General features: G+C 44.6%; 1 protein-coding gene across 4 annotated transcripts in view; it reads right to left on the bottom strand.

Annotated features, from left to right (window-relative positions):
* Positions 1-19907, bottom strand: part of nadsyn1 (NAD synthetase 1) — an 81046-nt gene that overhangs the window by 29513 nt on the left and 31626 nt on the right. For all 4 annotated transcript variants that reach the window (XM_048546063.2, XM_048546062.2, XM_059652197.1 and 1 more), the window contains 7 exons: positions 18236-18324; positions 16092-16209; positions 15106-15237; positions 14600-14674; positions 12180-12304; positions 9397-9445; positions 2452-2554 (listed from right to left, as the gene is read on the bottom strand). In XM_048546063.2, the coding sequence (XP_048402020.1) occupies positions 2452-2554; positions 9397-9445; positions 12180-12304; positions 14600-14674; positions 15106-15237; positions 16092-16209; positions 18236-18324 (691 nt within the window). The remainder of the gene's footprint in view (positions 1-2451; positions 2555-9396; positions 9446-12179; positions 12305-14599; positions 14675-15105; positions 15238-16091; positions 16210-18235; positions 18325-19907) is intronic.

Raw genomic sequence — 19907 nt, 5'->3', positions numbered from 1 at the left:
AACTGCTGTAAGTTGCTGAACCTTTCTTGAAAGCATTCCTCATCAATTTACAGCTAAATTAAGACAAACTTCACAGATTGCAAAAATCTAACTTTTTCTACTTTTTAAAAAAAAACAAACTGTATTGGGTGAAAAGATAATGGGAACTGCAGATGCTGGAGAATCCGAGATAACAAAGTGTGGAGCTGGATGAACACAGGAGGCCAGCAGCATCTTTTGTGCTCCTAAGATGCTGCTGGCCTGCTGTGTTCATCCAGCTCCATGTTTTGTTATCTTGTATAGGGTGAAGTATGCTTTAAAAAAAAAATCAATTAGTGTGAGACTGGATAAGGATTGTGGATACAGGCCAAATGGTCTTCTACGCTGAACAATTCTGTGATTCTACTTAATTTCCTCTTTCACACAGTATTTCCAGCCTTGGTTTACATCACCTCCTACTGGTAAGCCTCTGCCAATACTCAGCTGCTCAGATGTGTAGAGAACAGCCTGCACAGTTGATAAACATTCTTCCCTCCTCTCTCAAAGCAAGGATATTGTTATTGGCACCAAGTCGGATTGTTTGTTTTATTGCTTGGGACTTCACACAGCATGAAAGCCAGAGCCTCCAAAAAAAAAGAAAAGGGTACACAGGCCTGAATATGAAAAATGCCATTTCACAATGTGCCTGCAACCACATTAGTTCAAGCTGCATTAGGAGGGATTCAAAAACATGGGTTTAAAAATTAGGAGTCACCCTTTTAGTACACGGAGATGAAGGGAATGTTTTTCTTTCCGCGAGTTGAAAGACATTTGCGAAGCAGAGGGTGCCAGAGAGTTGGGGTGGGGAGGTGTGGCACTTGGGGAGGGTCAATGAATATTTTAATTACGGATGTGAACCAACTCTCTTGTCTAACAAGAATTCAAGTTTAGTGGGGATGGATGGGAATGTGGAATTTGGAACATAATCAGAACAGCCATGGTGTAGTGCCAATCAAGTGGCCTGCTTTGTTCTGGAAGCTGTCAACTTTGAGTGTTGTAGCTGCACTCATCCAGGCAGGACCTGACTGTGCCCTGTAGATGGTGGGCATTACTAAATATTGGAGCAGGCCAAAGAGGCAAATGGAAACTCCTGTTCCTAATTCAGATGGTCATCTTTATTTTATTGCTCATGGGATGACTGTGTCACTGTCTATGCCAACACTCGTTGTCCATAAAAAATGGAAAGAACTGCGGATGCTGCAAATCAGAAACACAAACAGAAGTTGCTGGAAAAGCTCAGCAGGTCTGGCAGCATTAGAGTTAACATTCGGGCCGGTGACCCTTCCTCAGAACGGATGGTAGCTGGGGAAATGTTGGTTTATATGCAGCAGATAGAGAGGGGGAGTGGGTAAGGAGTAAACTATAGGTGGGGATGGAGCCCAAAGAGAGAGAAGAGCAGTTGGACAGACAATGGAGTGGATAACGATCTGGCTCAGAGGGTGAATAGCTGTTAATGGGGACTGTTAGTGCCTAACAATAGGTAGTTTGTAATGGAAGACTTCTTAATACAAGGCCTGGTGTGTGGGTTAGGGGACTGGGACATGGGAGAGTTTAGGCCCTAAAATTATACAACGTAGAGGGCTGCAGGGTCTCCAGGAAGAAAATGAGGTGTTGTTCTTCCAGCTTGCCTTGAGCTTCGCTGGAACACTGCAGCAAGCCAGAGCCAGAGATGTTGGCCAGGGAACAGGGTGGTGTGTTAAAGTGGCAAGCAATTGGAAGCTCAGGGTCTTTTCTGCGTATAGAACGTAGATGTTCTGCAAAGCAGTCACCCAGTCTATGCTTCGTTTTCCCCAGTGTAGAGGAGACCACATTGTGAGCAGCGAATGCAGTAGATTAGATTCTGGGAAGTACAGGTGAAGTGTTGCTTCACCTGGAAAGTATGTTTGGGCCCTTGGATACTGGGGAGGGAGGAGGTAAATGGGCAGGTGTTTCCATCTTCACTGGTTGCAGGGGAAGCTGCCATGAAGTTCGGGGGGAATGAAGGAAGAGTGGACCAGGGTTTCCCAGAGGGAACAGTCCCTACAGAAGGCAATCAAGAGAGGGGAGGGAAGTATGTGTCTGGCAGTGGCATCTTGCAGGAGGTGTCAGAAATGCATCTAATGATCTTCTGGATGTGGACATTGGGGGGTGGTAGGTAAGGACGAGGAGAATCCTATCGCTGTTGCAAGAGGGAAGAGAGGGGGTGAGGGCAGAAGTGTGGGAGATGGGTCAGACGTGGTTGAGAGCCCTGTTGACAAAGGTGCTGGGGAATTCTCAGTTGTGGAGGATAATTCATTGTCCATCCTCAGTTGCCCACAGGTAAATCAACAGTCAACCATATTATTTGGGTCTGAAATTACCTGTAAGCCAGACTGGGTAAGGATGGTAGATTTTCTTCCCTAAAGGGAACCAGGTGGGTTATGGTAATCAATGGGTAACTTGAGAGCAACTTACTTCCATTACTCGCAGCAAGGCACACCTGATGACACATGGAATAGACAATACAGGCTGTAGCTGAGCTATCGCTACCACCACTGAGAGGCAGAAGAAATCCAGCCTACAGACAAAACAAGTGACACATCACACAACAGGAACAGCAAGTAGGAATCTGCTCAACTTGAATGACAATCACACTTCAACGCGCACATTACTCTCAAATAACCACTCACACCAGAGTCAGTGTAAGGCTGGAAACGCATCTGTTTCCATGGAGATAAATTTGTTTTGGTTATGCAAGTTCAATTAGTCAGCAGCTGCTGACTCATGTTAGTTGGAAATTCTTGCTTTGTTTAAGGAAAGGAGGTTCATTACTTCCCCCAGTAACCCAGACAACTTTCATCAGGTAAACACAATCAAATCAGGCACAAATGGTCACTTTCTGGTACAAAAATTGAGTACTGCTCAGCAAACTTTTGTCAAAACTGCTCATTAGTCAGTTCAGAATGTCAGTCCGGCTCTCAGTGTAGTACCCATGCAGGTGCTGGAAGCTCTATACACACAGAGCCCTGGACTTGGCAGGTAGAAAAAAAACATGTACAAACGTGATAACTGGGAACTGCAGATGCTGGAGAATCCAAGATAATAAAGTGTGGAGCTGGATGAACACAGCGGGCCAAGCAACATCTCAGGAGCACAAAAGCTGACGTTTCGGGCCTAGACCCTTCATCAGAGAGGGGGATGGGGTGAGGGTTCTGGAATAAATAGGGAGCGAGGGGGAGGCGGACCGAAGATGGAGAGAAAAGAAGATAGGTGGAGAGGAGCATATAGGTGGGGAGGTAGGGAGGGGATAGGTCAGTCCAGGGAAGACGGACAGGTCAAGGAGGTGGGATGAGGTTAGTAGGTAGGAGATGGAGGTGCGGCTTGGGGTGGGACGAAGAGATGGATGAGAGGAAGAACAAGCTGGGAAGGCAGAGACAGGTTGGACTGGTTTTGGGATGCAGTGGGTGCACTGCACAGCTTCAAAATCTCCCCTTCCCCCACCGCATCCCAAAACCAGCCAGTTTGTCCCCTCTCCCCACTGCACCACACAACCAGCCCAGCTCTTCCCCTCCACCCACTGCATCCCAAAACCAGTCCAACCTGTCTCTGCCTCCCTAACCTGTTCTTCCTCTCACCCATCCCTTCCTCCCACCCCAAGCCGCACCTCCATCTCCTACCTACTAACCTCATCCCACCTCCTTGACCTGTCTGTCTTCCCTGGACTGACCTCTCCCCTCCCTACCTCCCCACCTATACTCTCCTCTCCACCTATCTTCTTTTCTCTCCATCTTCAGTCCGCCTCCCCCTCTCTCCCTATTTATTCCAGAACCCTCTCCCCATCCCCCTCTCTGATGAAGGGTCGAGGCCCGAAACGTCAGCTTTTGTGCTCTTAAGATGCTGCTGGGCCTGCTGTGTTCATCCAGCCTCACATTTTATTATCATGTACACACATTGCACTGTTTCAACTCAACAAAACAGCAAACAGCCATTAGCTGGTTCATTTCTCAGGGCTATTATCAAGACTATCAAATTCATCAACCTTCCTTCTTTAGGACTGAAATAAATTCTGGTTGTTAATTGTCAATCAATTTTAACTGCTGCATTCTCAGTGGCAACGCCTCCAACAGAGCTCACTCACCACCCAAACAGCACTCTCCTTCAAATGTGGTAAACAAGCTGGTTTTTCTCTTAAATTTGTATTCTTGCAAATCAGCCTGATAACAAATCAGCAAAACGACTGGGACAAAATGCCAGTCTTTTTTCAAGCAAAGCTTATTCTGCAAAGACAATTGGATCGAGTTGGTGGAGAAATGGCAAGGTTTTCAATTGTGTATCTTCACAACACAGGATTGAATCTCACTGGAGGTCAGAGCCCCTCTTCGGTGAGAAAAGATAACTGCTTACAGCTAGCGTATACGTGGATTTTATTTTCTTTATAAAAGGCGTCTACATTATACTAGTCTTGGAAAACAGGAGCTGCTTTAAATACAGATTTATCCTGGTACTGTGTTCACACCAATGGCTGACACAGAAGAATTTTTCATGTCGTTCGAGGAGGAACATCTGGAATACGGATGAAATGTGACAGAACAAAAGTAGGAGAGAAATGGAGAAAAGTACAGAAATTAAAATCACAACATCATCAACAAAACCCACCCTTAACCACCTGAAGATCATATAATACATCCCACACAAACTCATCTCTCCATAGCAGGCAACTACTAAATGGTCAGAATGACACCAGATCTCACACACATCCTCAGTTTGCTATTCCGGTCAGTCATCTTGGGACATCAAAAGACTCATAATTGTTCTGACAATTCCAGAATTTTCCAAGCTGACCCAAAACTCTGGTGAACTGGATCTTTGCTACAATAATCAAGCTTGTCCAAATATTTCTTATTCATCTGTTTACCTAAACATCTATTAAACGTTATAAACGTACCCCCATCCACCACTTCCTCTAGGAGTTCATTCCACACACAAACTACTGTTAAAAAAGCTGTCGCCCATGTCGTTTTTAAATCTTTCTCTCTCACCTTAAAAATATGGCCACTAGTCTTGAAATTCCCTGCCCTAGGGAAAAGATACCTGCTAATCACTTATCTATACCCCTCATGATTTTTTAAACCTCTACAAAAGGTTACCCCTCAAACTCCTACGCTCCTGTGAATAAAGTCTCAGTCTATCCAGCCATTCCTTATAAGTCAAACCTTAGATTCCCAGCAACATTCCGGTAAATCTCTTCTGAACCCTCTCCAGCTGAATAATATCCACAGTATTCTGGAAGAGGCTTTACCAACATCCTGAACAACCTCAATGTGACTTCCCAATTCCTGTACTCAAAGGTCTCAGCAATGAAGACATGCATGCTAAACGCCTTTTTAACACCCTCTGTTCATGTGACATAAACTTCAATGCATTGTGTGCCTGAACCCCTAGGTCTCTCCTAGCTGAGAGTCTTTTGAATTCTTACTTAAGGAGGCTGTAAGTTTATTGGGGTATCTGCAGGAATGTACAGTTCAGGATAACAATTAGATCAGCCATGATCACCATGGCAGCGCAGGGTTGAGGGGCCGAACAGCCTACTCGTGCTCCCTTTTTGTACGAGTTGACATTGAGCAGGATATTCATGGTGGGTCACATCACACTTGACCCAAAACAGTGACTCTGCTTTCTCTCCACAGATGCTGTCGGACCTGCAGAGTTTCTCTGGCAATTTCTGTTTTTCTCTCCTCACCCCTTGTTGGACAAGACACGAGAGAGCATGAGCCACTCTGGCTGTGATGGAATGGCCACATTCACGACTGGTGTAAAGGTAGTTCGAGCCACAGGATCATTAAACTAGTTTCTTAATCAACGTGAATACTTCTTCCTCCACTCTACACTGTTAACCAACGGAGAACAACAGTGACAGCCAAAACACCTAAATGCATCAATGGCGCTAATATTACACACGTACAAACAAACCCCCTTCCGAGAATTAAATCAATACAGTCGAGTACAGTAAGGCACAACTCAACAGGTTGTGCTGTAGTGCCACATAAAGATGTTGCATTGCATTCTATCATGGACTAAAGGGACATTGAAGCCAATTCCTGACCCCCTTTCTCAGATGTATCTCAGGACACAATCCAGGAAGGTTGAATCAAGCTGGGCCACTCCCACATAGCTCTTGGGTATCAGCTGAAAACAATCATGAAAGGCCCAGAACCAAATGCCAGCCTTCTCTCAGGCAGAACAACTACCCATATGGGGAAACTGTTTATCAAATTAACACGTCCCCAGTTCTTCACTGGCCCATTACATTCCCCTTCGCGCTTGTTCAAGTGTAAATGCTTTGGATAGATTATCATGATTCATTTACAATCACAAACCAGTCAGTCAGAGAACCTTTCCTTAAATATATTTAAATGTAAACCTCCTCCAATGTCAGACTTGGTTCCATGGGTCAACTCTCACATCAAGTGAGAAGGCTGTCGGTTTGAATAGTGAATCTAGCAGATACCCCAGTGCAGTGCTGAGGGAATACTGCAATGTTTGAAATGTTCTCTTTGGATGAGGCTTTAAACCAAGCCCTTATCTGCAATCTCAAGCCAATACAGAAGCTCCCTTGCCTCATTTTGAAGAATAGGGGACTTATCCCCCGTGTTCTGCTCTAGGTTTGTCCCTGAAACTAACATCACTAACACAGAACATCTGAACATTACCACAGGACACGGAAACGTGCTCTGTGAAAAATGGTTGTCGCAACACATTCCTCACGTCACCTCAAACTAAATGTCAAAATCTACTTGTTCTACTCTGGGACGAGCTGCGGACATCACTGGGCAAGGTCAGCATTAGGGGCCCTTAGACCAAGTGGCTTGCTCCACCATTTCAAAGAGCAGTTAAGAGTAAATAATGTCAATGTGAGTCTGGAGTCACATGCAGGCCAGAACAAGTAAGGATGGCAGATTCCTTGCCTAAAAGGGCATTAATGAACCAGATGGATTTTTATGAGAATCAGCAGTGGTTACGAGATAGGAATGAGGCTAACATTTAATTCCAGAATTTTACTGAATTCAAATATTACTATCGACCATTAAAGGGTTCAAACCCACACCCCCAAACATCAGCCTGGGAGGTCTCTAGATTACCAGTCCAGTAACATTACCACTACACTACTGTCTCCCCATCAATTGGTTTTTAGAACAATCCATGTTAATTTCACAGCTGCCATTAGTACAAGAGGCTTTTACTTCCGGATTTGATCAACTGAATTAAAATTTCTCCATTTGCAAAGGAGAGATTTGAGCCCTTGTCTCTAGACCATTAGCCTGGGATGTTGGATTGCTAGTGCAGTGACATAGTCAATATGTCTCTATCTCCCGCAATTTCATGGGCTGAGATGTACTCCTGCGGGCACATAAGGTGCTATATAAATCCAAAAGGTTCTGCCCTTTCCTGCTCACTGCCTTCATGGGAAAGCATTTATATTCCACCCAGTCACTAAATGTCATTCCGGGTTCCAGTAAAACTGCTCTGCGCAGTGTCAGGAGAATCATGGAAATATAGAAATCATTGAATCCCTACAGTGTGGATTCAGGCCATTCAGCACATTGAGCCTGCTCATCCCTGGACAATATGGAATAATTAGCGTCACCAGTCCACCTACTGTTTGGACTGTGGGAGCAAACTGGAGCACCCAGAGGAAACCCACGCAGACACAGGGAGAATGTGGAAATTCTACACAGAAGGGTCACCCGAGGGTGGAATCAAACCCGGGTCTTTGGTGTCTTGAGACAGCATTGCCTTGCATAAGTTCAATTAGTTACTTTCCATCCCACCTCAGTAGAAGAAAAGTGACAATGTGGCGTGAGCCATTGTGTGGAGAAGCCCAGACAGTGTGCTGTGCACCTACACCATACTAGAGAACTGAACTGATAAGTCTCTCAAGCCACTACACAGTGCAAGCCACAGCTGGTGGATAGTGCTAGTCATCCAAATATCCAGCCTCTCAGTCTAGGGACAGGGCTTCAAGTCCCACTGTGACAGCTAGTGGTGTCCAAGGTTTTTGAGAAGGTTTGTAGGTGAAGGTTTGAAGGAGAAGGTTTGTAGCGAGTTTTGAGAAGATTTGTAGCTCAGGTTGAGGTTCTGGATGTGAGTTTGCTCACTGAGCTGGAAGGTTAGTTTTCAGACGTTTCGTCACCATTCTAGGTAACATCATCAGTGAGCCTCCGATGAAGCGCTGGTGTTATGTCCCGCTTTCCATTTATCTGTTTAGGTTTCCTTGGGTTGGTGGTGTTATTTCCTGCGTTGGTGATGTCATTTTCTGTTCTTTTTCTCAGACGATGGTAGATGGGCTCCAAATCAATCTACCATCGTCTGAGAAAAAGAACAGAAAATGACATCACCAACGCAGGAAATGACACCACCAACCCAAGGAAACCTAAACAGATAAATAGAAAGCGGGACATAACACCAGCGCTTCATCGAAGGCTCACTGATGATGTTACCTAGAATGGTGACGAAACGTCTGAAAACTAACCTTCCAGCTCAGCGAGCAAACTCACATCCAGAGAAGGTTTGTAGCTCGGTTGCTAAATGAGGTTGTAGACTTGCTCGCTGAGTCGGTATGTTTGGTTGCAGATGTTTTGTCACCCTGCTCGGTAACATCATCAGTGCACCTCTGGTGAAGCCTCGGTGTTCTGTCCCACTTGTTTATATGCTGGGGTGGTGGGTATTACTTCTGGTTCTGTTTCTCAGTGTTTTGTACATAGGGTCTAATTCAATGTGTTTGTTGGAGGAGTTCCAGTTGGAGTACCAGGCCTCCAGGAAGTCCGTGGTATGTCTCTGTTTGGCTCGTGTGATTATGGATGTGTTGTACCTTGTTGGCCATGTGTAGTGAGACCAGTGAGAATTGGTCACGTCTCTTGGTGGATAGTTAGTGTTCGTGTGTCAGTATTGTCAGTAGTGAGCATGTCTACAATCTCACAGCTAGTGGCGTTTAAATCAAATTCATAATTCTACAATAAGATGCTTCTATATAATGTTGATCCGCAAACTACCATTGAATCTGCTAAAAACTAATTTGTTTCACTGATATCAGTTAGGAAGGAAATGTGACATCCTTGCTGAGACTGGCCTACTTGTGACTTCAACAGGTTAACCATCAATTTCCCTCTATCATTCAGTTCAAGGGCAATTATAGGGAGGGACAATAAATGCTGGACTTACCAGGGATGCCCACATCCCAAATATGTTAGGGAACAATTGTTTAGTGTGCATGACGTAGCAAAGAACCATTCTTCAATCAATGAAGGCATCCCACTTGGAAAAACAGACAGTTTTAACAAAACATCATGTAAATTATGTATGGAAAGTGTAAAGCTGTCTAAAACTAAGCTTGCAATATGGCTGTACATCTCACTGACTTACCTGTGAACTACGTCGCAGATAATCCCACAACCAACATGCTGGTCCAAGGCTAAGTAAAATATGAAGAGACACAATGAGTAACATCAAGTCATACAATTTCCCAGCAGTACTTTATCCTGTACTTGGGCAAAATTGTGTTTGTAAGTATTCAAATGCATATTTCCAGCACTCAGGCAAAATTACCATCACACGTAATGATCCCAGCTGATAGTGATAATGGATAAGTCAGATCCCAGCATGAGACTTGGCTTGATATGTCAATTTTGTTCTTATAATTTGTTTACAGTGGTCAGTCACTGATCATATTCACACGAGGCTGTCAATGTACTTTTAACAAATGAATGAAGTTTATTACTCACAAGGAAAAACAAAGCACTAATTATATTATGCACAAACTGATTCCTCGTCCTGACCTGCTGAACCAAATGCAACTCTAATTAATTTACCAATACCAAATTTCTGTCTCATTTACCCTTGTTTTCTAAAGCACACAGTTATTCAGCAAAAGGACTTATGTTTTGAATGCTGGATTTAAATGCATATAGACATGTTTCACTCACAGCACCATTCACAGAACACAAAAATCAAACTAAAACTATTTATCCTCTTCTTAACATGCAATATAGAAATACGAGTTAAGTGTGAAGACATACAAGATCCTGTCCACTTTGGAACCAAAGTTTCCAAATAACAGTGAAATATACTACAAAGTTCCATCACAAACCAGGTGGAGGAAACCATTCAGTGATGGGGAACATGGTCAGGTAAATAGATCCTGTTTCTCTGCAGTTACAGCTGAAAGTACCAAACACTGTGCTGCTCAGTCAGTGCCAGGGTTAAAGTACCCTCGTGGCTGGCAAAGAGCTTCAACTGGGAGGGATCAGATCCAGTTGTCCTGGTCCACACTGGAACAAACAAGAATTGGGATTGATATTCTGCTGTTAGAGTTTGAGGGTTTGAATTTTAAAACAAAACCCGAAAGCTAATAATCTCAGGACTGTTACCCAAGTCTTGAACCAACAGGCAGAGGGATAGAGACATTAGGAGGTTAAACGCGTGGCTGAACAATAGGAAACAGGGAATTCACTTCATGGGGTACTGGGTTAGGACAAGCATCCCGGTGAAATGGATGACAACGGCAGAAAAGACGGCTTTGAACAAATAATGGTGTACAGTATATTTTTCTTTTAATTATTGCATTGAACTGATTGATTCTTTGAAATGCTCTCCAGAGCCAATCACATTGTCAACCATACTTTTTGTCATTATATAACTTATTGAGTTTTAACTGTCCAGCTGCCATGGTGGGATTTGAACTCATAGATACAGTTCTTACAATTAAAATTAGCTTTCCTGTCATATGTGCTTCCATGAGCACATCTTAGGTACAAAGGTACCAAGAGACAAATTCCTAAGAATAAATCAGAAAAATAAAGAAATAAAAAAGTTCAGATTTATAGTCCTTCCAAAACGAGAAGGTGGGGAAGATGAGCCTGCACTGGTCCCCAGTCCACACCAGGGCTTTGCCTCCAGACTCTAGAGGGTCTAAACCAACATTAGCTTCACCTTGGACATCACCGATGCTGCCAAAGGGAAGCAAAAGCACGGGACGAGGAAAGAAGAAAGAAAATGGACAAAATGGACGAGCTCTGGGTCTGGCGTCCTGCTTCACCGTTCTCAATGTCTGGTTCAGGGACATCACCACCACATGGAAAATAATACAAAACTGATGCACAAAACATCACAATGTCTCATCTCTCTCTTCATCAATCAATACCCTCCACCTGTTTATAAAGACTGACACAATTAACATTTTGCAGTACAGAAGAAACTCCTCAGGGTCTCTAGTGGTTCAGTGGTACCACTGGGTTCAAGTCACACCTGCTCCAGAAACACCTCAATAAACAGGTTGACGAAGAAATGTCTAGAAGAAGCCATTGTCGTACAGTTTAAACTATCTAAAAAGGACTTCACTCTATGCCCTATGGCTTATAGAATTTCCTGTATGGGGTGCTGCTGTAACATTCTCCACTTTATCTGCTATTTGGATATGTCTCGATGGTGGACCCCCAATGAAAGGGTCCTTCCTCTTTCCATCAGGATATGGACCGGAGAGTGCTGCACGCAGCAGCCCCATGTAATCAAAGGTGAAAGAGGCTTCCCAGGTGCCAGGTTACCGCAGACAGTTTATGAGCTCTGGAAGAAACAGCTTTCTGTATTTATTTGCAATCTCCATTCTGCTATTAAATTTTGATTGCACATCAGAATCTCATTTGTGGACGCTCTGTGTGGAGGGGGTGGGGGCGGTGCAGACAGGTCACCGGGTCTCTTCCTGGGCCTGCCCCTGGCAAGAGTGCTTGGCAGCAGGTGTGGAGGGTGCTAGAGTACATGACCATCTGCCCCTCTTCCGCGGCCACATTTGTACTGGGGTGTTCACCAGCATATAGAGGCATTTGGCACCAACGGGCACGACAGCAGCAGGGTAACCAATGTGATTTGACACATGAGCTCAGTTTCTCTCTCCACAGATGCTGCCAGATGTGTTTTATCTCACCAGCACTTTCCATTTTTATTTCAGAATTCCAGCATGCACAGTACTTTCATTCTGTATTCACATGTGCATCTTCCTTATGGCTCTTGGCAAACACTTTCCTGCCTATTTTTGTATCATAGATGTGATCTGGATGCTCTGACTGAGGACTGTGCTAGACACACAACATAACACACAGGCTGCATTGTGGTCTCTGTAGGAATGATTGAACAGTTTGAGGGCTCAAACCTACCTGATTTCTTCCTCAGGAGTATGGTACCGGATCTGAATGGGTACAATGGAGGGCATATAGACATCACCAACCGACGAAAGTGCAAAGTCGACTTTCACACGAGGGTAGAGCTGTACTTCAGTTGCCTGGTTGGGATTTTACGTGCAAAAGAGATTTAATTCTGACATTTGAAACATGCACAAGCAAAAGAACAAGTGACATTTCTGAGGTTTTTGGGAGACAGGAGTCAGTGAGTCTTGGAATTAGGTTTGGCTACTAGCTTATTGTCACAACTTTTAATTGAAAAAGGTATCTTTACAGCTAATCCCAAAAGAAAATAACGTCACAAGACTGTTAAGAAAATTCCAAACTGAACTCCTTAGGACAAAGCTATTCCACAGTTGATAATGGGAACTGCAGATGCTGGAGAATCCAAGATAACAAAGTGTGAAGCTGGATGAACACAGCAGGCCAAGCAGCATCTCAGGAGGACAAAAACTGACATTTCGGGCCTAGACCCTTCATCAGAGAGGGGGATGGGGTGAGGGTTCTGGAATAAATAGGGAGAGAGGGGGAGGCGGACTGAAGATGGAGAGAAAAGAAGATAGGTGGAGAGGTGAGTATAGGTGGGGAGGGGATAGGTCAGTCCAGGGAAGACGGACAGGTCAAGGAGGTGGAATGAGGTTAGGAGGTAGGAGATGGGGGTGAGGCTTGGGGTGGGAGGAAGGGATGGGTGAGAGGAAGAACAGGTTAGAGAGGCAGAGACAGGCTGGACTGGTTTTGGGATGCAGTGGGTGAAGGGGAAGAGCTGGGCTAGTTGTGTGGTGCGGTGCAGTGGGTGGAGGGGACGAACTGGGCTGGTTTTGGGATGCGGTGGGGGAAGGGGAGATTTTGAAGCTGGTGAAGTCCACATTGATACCATTGGGCTGCAGGGTTCCCAAGCGGAATATGAGTTTGCTGTTCCTGCAACCTTCGGGTGGCATCATTGTGGCACTGCAGGAGGCCCATGATGGACCTGTCATCTAAAGAATGGGAGGGGGATTGGAAATGTTTGCGAGTAGGAGGTGCAGTTGTTTATTGCGAACCGAGCGGAGGTGTTCTGCAAAGCGGTCCCCAAGACTCCGCTTGGTTTCCCCAATGTAGAGGTAGCCACACCAGGTACAATGGATGCAGTATACCACATTGGCAGATGTGCAGGTGAACCTCTGCTTAATATGGAAAGTCATCTTGGGGTCTGGGATAGGGGTGAGGGAGGAGGTGTGGGGGCAAGTGTAGCATTTCCTGCGGTTGCAGGGGAAGGTGCCGGGTGTGGTGGGGTTGGAGGGCAGTGTGGAGCGAACAAGGGAGTCACGGAGAGAGTGGTCTCTCTGGAAAGCAATCAAGGGTGGGGATGGAAAAATGTCTTGGGCGGTGGGGTCGGATTGTAGATGGCGGAAGTGTCGGAGGACGGGAGACAGAGGGCGCGCGGGGAAGGGGGGGAGGGGGGGCGCGCGGGGGGGGCGCGCGCGAGGGGGAGGGGGAGGGGGGGCGCGAGAAGGAGAGCGCGCGAGTGAGCGCGCACGTGTGCGTCCGTGTCCCCACTTTGAGGCTGAAAAAGGATAAAACTTGTCTCTTACAGATTACAGTTTAGGCATCGACTAATTTTGCCAATTGTTCTTCAGAGTGAGTTTTGTTTAATAACACATTGATTATTTGGACATCATTAAAGAAATCCAGTGCCAGTGTTTTTTTTTTCAGGATGGCAGTTCAAAAGGATGATTTTCTTTGTAAAATTATTGCAGGGAACACAGGAGGGCCAGCATGCATTGCCCTTGAGAAGGTGGTGGTGAGCTGCCTTCTTGCATCACTGCAGTCCATGTGCTGTGGATTGACTCACAATGCCATTAGGGAGGGAATTCCAATAATCTGACCCAGCTACAGTGAAAGAATGGCGATATATTTCTACGATAGACGGTCAGAGGGGATCGTAGTTGGTGGCACTCCCTCGTCCTTCGTGACGGAAGGGGTTCTGGGTTTGAAAGGTGTTCAGGACCTTTGGTGATATTCTGCAGTGCATCTTGTAGATGGTCCACACTGCTGCTACTGAGCGTCAGTGCCGGAGCGAGTGGATATGGTGCCAATCAAGTGGGCTGCTATGACCTGGATGGTGTCAAGCTTCGAGTGTTGTTGGGGCCGTACTTATCCAAGGGGATAAGTGGAGAGTGCTCCATCACAGTCCTGGCTTTTGCCTTGTAGATGATGGACAGGCTTTGGGGAGCTAGATGGTGAGTTACTCACTGCAGGTTTCCTAGCCTCTGATTGACTGATCTGATTGAATTGGAATATTTACACTGACGGGAAAACGTCTGGAGTAGTGAGGGTTGATTACCAGGACATTCCTCGCATGGCAGTCATAACACAGAAACTCACAATTCAACACACAGCAAAGCTCATGTACCAACCAATAATCTTGCAGATATCCTGATTGCATCATAGCTTCTTATATCTTCCAAATCCTGAGTGGTCGTTATAACTTCCTAAACATAGATAAAAAGACCAGGATGAATCCCTGCAATAATACTAAACACTTCTGCACTGGCCACCTTGAAATTTTCTTTTTAACTTTAAACTTTCTTTCAGATTCACAAGAGGTCAGTTAAGAGTCAGCCACATTGCTGTGGGTCTGCAGTCACATGTAAATAAGGATGGCAGCTTCTTTCCCCAAAAGGACATGAGTGAACCAGATGAATTTTTCCAATGGTCACCGCTGAACTCTTAATTCCGCAATGTCATAGAATTCAAATTTCACCATTCTCCGTGGTACAATTTGAACCCAGGTCACCAGAACATTAACCAGGTTTCTGGATTATCAGCCAAGCAGTAATAAAAAGAGGCCATCACCGCCCCACAACAACTCAAAAAGCAAAGTGAATCCACCTCCACAGGCCCTACACCATTCTGGTCTTACCACATCGTCCAAGGAAAATTGGGATCCTTGAGCCACAAGATGTCCATTGACAGCAATCATTGCACAGCCGTCATAATACAGGCGATCACCATCACAGCCTTTCTGGTTGGCAAGGAGATAAATACCACCATTCTGCTCAGATAGAAGAGAAGAAATGTGCGGAATGAACTATCTTTGCATAGTTATACACTGTGAAGGATGACATTGATGGCAACAGGTTTTGGTACAAGTTTTACAAATTTCCTCAGCGCAGAGCTCCAACACAGGAGCATAAGAAGGTAAAAATTCCTCAGTACTGATTTCAATTATCATTTTGTGCTCTTCCACTTATTTCCGATCTCAATTAATGATGCCTCATTGAGCAATTTTTAAAAATGAGAACGTGCCAGCAATACCCACACTTGTTGCCCAAGCCTCAGTGCCCTTGAACTGAGTGGATTGCTGGGCCATTTCAAACAGCACCTGCATGTCGATCACATTTTTGTGGACTCACAGTCTAGAGCGATTCTAGACCAGATTCCCTTGCCTACAGCACATTTAAAGACAAAAGCTGTTATGGTAGCTTCATGGTCACCAATGAGGACAATGTTCAATTCCAGAATTATGGAGTTTGAATTCCAATACCTGCTGTGTTAGGATTTGAAACCACATTCCCAGAGGGTTAAGCCTGAGCCTCTGGATTACTGATTAGTCACATTTCCACTCCACCGTTGCCTTGCCCACCCCAATGCTTTTCATGAATGAAATCCTAGAAACAGACACTGACAGGGCCATGTTCTAACTCCCAACAGGAGGCACAATATTCCTGCATCAGATAAACATTCATAGTTCCCCGGTGAGCTAACTGGCTAGCCACTGGATTTCTGAGCTTAAATTTAGCAAAAAAGGCAGTGAGTTCATCCTACCAAACTTTGTCTTTGTCAGTTCTTAAACCAAGTGGAAAACTCTATTTCAGTTTGGAGACACCAGCACATTCACACTCATACCTTTGCTGTCGCTGACTTTATAAGATCAACCCTCACATAATTTTTCCGAAGGACGTGATGGCTCCCCGAGGAATTGGTAAAAATCTCAACCCCATCCATCGCCATGGTAATGTGGGGACTGAAAAGGTAAGAAGAGTACGGTGTCTATATGTTGTCATGAAACTGGTGACATTCACACAACAGCATTTCAACACAATATACACAATCAACGTTTTGAAAACATGCATCAAACGAGTTCAGTTTTAGGCAGCATCTCCAGCATACACTCAATGACAGACCACAGAACTGCAACAAAAACAAGACAATCTTTATCAGACGCTCTATTCTCAGGATTTAGTAATGTGCTCACTGTTATCGTTAAAGGTAAAGTCACCATTGTCCCAGAGGACTGCTCTCTCACTGAAGAGCAATATCGGACGGTGGTTAACCCGAGGGTTCATAGGTGGGGGGAAAGAGGCCGAGAAGGAGACAAAAACAGAGAGTATTGGAAAAGTTCATTGGGTCCAGTGAACCTTCCTCAGACCCGAAACATTAACTCTGATTTCTCTTCACAAATATTCCCAGACCTGCCAGCTTTTCCTGCAATTTCAGTTTTTGTTTCTAATTTCCAGCACCTGCAGTTCCTTGGTTTGTTTTGTTGGCCGAGTAGCACAGTCCTTCATCCTAACCCTCAGCTCATGCAGGAATTGAACCCATGCTGCTGGCAACACCCTACATAGCAAACCAGCCATCCAATCAATTGAGCTAACTGACTCCCACCATATCAGTTGGTCACTGTATCTAAAAGTGCTTCATTTTATGCTGAATCAGTCATAACTCTTCAATCATGTTGGCACTTGCTCAAAACGATCCCCAAATATTTCAATGCAAGGCGTTTACTAGTAGTTGCACACCGCAGCTGTCATGCAAAGTTGAGGATGTACACAGTATTGATGTCAAAACAATAACCCAAGAAATGACAGGCAGTCTTTCCAACGCCCTTCAGTGACTTAATGTGAACAAACACAAAGCAGGCCTTAAAATAAAACAGGAAGTCAGGTTGTCATTTCTTTTTTAATGAAAAAAGAAACTGATATTCAATGAAGTAATTCATCTTAAGGATGGAGTGGGACCATCGTGATACCAATGAAAAATTAACAGCTGAAAGAAATGCAATTCCACCAACTTTCTTCCTGATTTATTCCTTACACTCCATCCACCAATACGTCACCTCAATGCCCCACAACTCCTGAAAGGGCATTTGAGAGCCACCCACACTGCTGTGGGTCTGGAATCACACAAGACCAGGTAAGGACAGCAGTTTCCTTCCCTGGGAACATCACTGGATTTTTAACTTCAGGTTTTCGTTCTACCACCTGCCATGGCGGGTATTCAAACTCATCCCAGAAAAGTTATCTAGATCTCTGGATTAATAGTTAGCGATAATATCACTTGGCCATGGTCGTCCCTGCCCCAGGAGGATGGTAGAAGTAAATCTCCTCCAGGGATGAGCAACAGTGCAAACAATCTGAAACACAGTGATCAGCAGTGAGGATCACTCATGCAACATCTTTCAAAGTCATCAGAGTTTACTGTTTGAAGAATATACTTTTCAAAACAATCAATGCTGACAAGCAAAAATCATTAATATTAAATACTTAATCTGAACTTTTACAAATCTTCTGATATTTTGTAAATGCAGGAGCAATGGCGACACTGGAAAATGTCAGAGGATTTGTTATGTTTAAGCTAAATGGTTGTCAGTGTCCAACTCTACGTCCTCAAACTCTGGAGGTCACTCACTCCAGTAATAAGAAGTCAAGGTCTCTGCATGTTATTTCTCTTTGACTATTTCAATGTTAGTTTTTTTTCTGATTCTGTAAAATTGATGGTCTCAGCGCTTCAATAACTGAAGCCTCCTATCGTGCCTTTTTTATCTTTAGACTCGACTCTTGCAACAAATTACTGGCCGACCTCCCACACCCTACTCTCCATAAATTTAAGGTCATCCAAAACTCTACCTGCATCATTACTCACACCAATACCCTTTCACCCACTGCCCAGAGTTCGCTGAGCTACCTTGTTTCCCTGGTAAGCAGGTCCAAAATCCAACAAGATCTCCACACTGATGAGATCCAGAAAGAAACAGGGATAAATGTTTGTACCTGTTGGGAACCCAGAGCTCCTCACAGATTTCACTGCCCAGGCAGGTCTCCTTCGTCTCAATGACAGCATCACCAAATGGAACAGTATCCTGAAACAAGAGCCATGCACTGGCATTAATGTCATCTACGAGCATTCAATTTTATTTGTTCCTTTACAATTGAATTGTCAGGAAAAAGTACATTCACTTGTGGACAGGAATTGCTTCAGAGCTGAATATGTTCACAGGCAGCAAAGTTTTGCATGGAGGTTTTAAATGTAATTTATTGACACTTCCTATTACCATTGATATCTTGGAGCAGCTCAGGGGCATGATGTGGTAATTGCAAATAAAAGCATTGCACATTTCAGCACACATTCACAAATTATGTTTGCACACAAGGACAGCACAGTGGTTCGCACTGTTTCCTCACAGCCGAGTTCAATTCCATCTTTGGGTGACTGTCTGTGTGGAGTTTGCACATTCTCCCTGTGTCTGCGTGGGTTTCCTCCAGGTGCTCTGGTTTCCTCCCACAGTCCAAAGATGTGCAGGCTAGGTGGCTTGGCCAGACTGAATAGAATTGAATTAGTTTTATTGTCACATGGACTCACATTGAAAGTTTACAAGTCACCACATCTGTTTATCTAGGTGTACAAGATGATGGAAGGCATAGAGTGGATAGTCAGAGACTTTTTCCCAGGGCGGAAATGACTATTACGAGGGGGCATAATTTTAAGGTGACTGGAGGAAGGTGTGGGGGAGATGTCAGAGGGAGGTTCTTTACACAGAGAGTGGTGGGTGTGTGGAATGTGCTGCCGGCAGTGGTGGTGGAGTCAGATATTTTAGAGGCTTTTAAGTGACTCTTGGATAGGCACATGGAGGAGAGTAAAATGTAGGCTATGCAGGGTAGTTTGATCTTAGAATAGGATAATAGGTCGGCACAACATCGTGGGCCGAAGAGCCTCTACTGTGCTGTACTGTTCTATGTTTGAAGATTATCAAAACTACTTCATAGTGTTCGGGGGTGTGCAGGCGAGATGGGAAATACAGGGTTATGAAGATAGGGTGGAGTCCTGGGTCTGAGTGGGATGCTCTTCGGAGTGTTGGTGCAGATGCGAAGGGGCCAAATGGCCTCTTTCCGAACTATAGGGATTCCATCATTTTGATTGATGAGCAGCTCATTGGACAGGGGTGGCTACTGCATTGATGTATCCAATATTAAGTTAAGCCACAAAACGAAAATGGTCCAGCTGAAAAGGGGGCTCTACTAAACACTGTAAAAGATTCAAAAATCATTTCTAATCTACCCATACCTCTTTAACAAACTTCAAATTCCTTTCCAAAACGTACAGGATTTTTCTTCACAGATGCTGCCAGACCTGCTGAACTTTTCCAGCAAATTCTCTTTTTATTATTCAAATCCCAGCTGCTCTATGCTGAATCCACCATTTGGATAATTCATTCATAGCAAGTGACAGTATAAAAGCCTAGAGAAACTGAAGCAAACTGAGAGGCACCTTCCAAGCCCATGACCAGTATCAAAGAGTCATACAGCAGAGAAACAAACCCTTCACTCCAACCTCTCCGCTCTGACCAGACATCCTAATCTGGCCTAGTCCCATTTGCTAGTATTTGACCATATCCCTCTGAACCCTTCCTATTCATCTACGCATCCAAATGGGTGACATGGTGGC

The sequence above is a fragment of the Stegostoma tigrinum genome, chromosome 17 (assembly GCF_030684315.1).
Source record: "Stegostoma tigrinum isolate sSteTig4 chromosome 17, sSteTig4.hap1, whole genome shotgun sequence".
Classification (NCBI taxonomy): domain Eukaryota; kingdom Metazoa; phylum Chordata; class Chondrichthyes; order Orectolobiformes; family Stegostomatidae; genus Stegostoma; species Stegostoma tigrinum.
The sequence above is the reverse complement of the archived record's forward strand: the minus strand, read 5'-3'. Positions and strand labels throughout refer to the sequence as shown.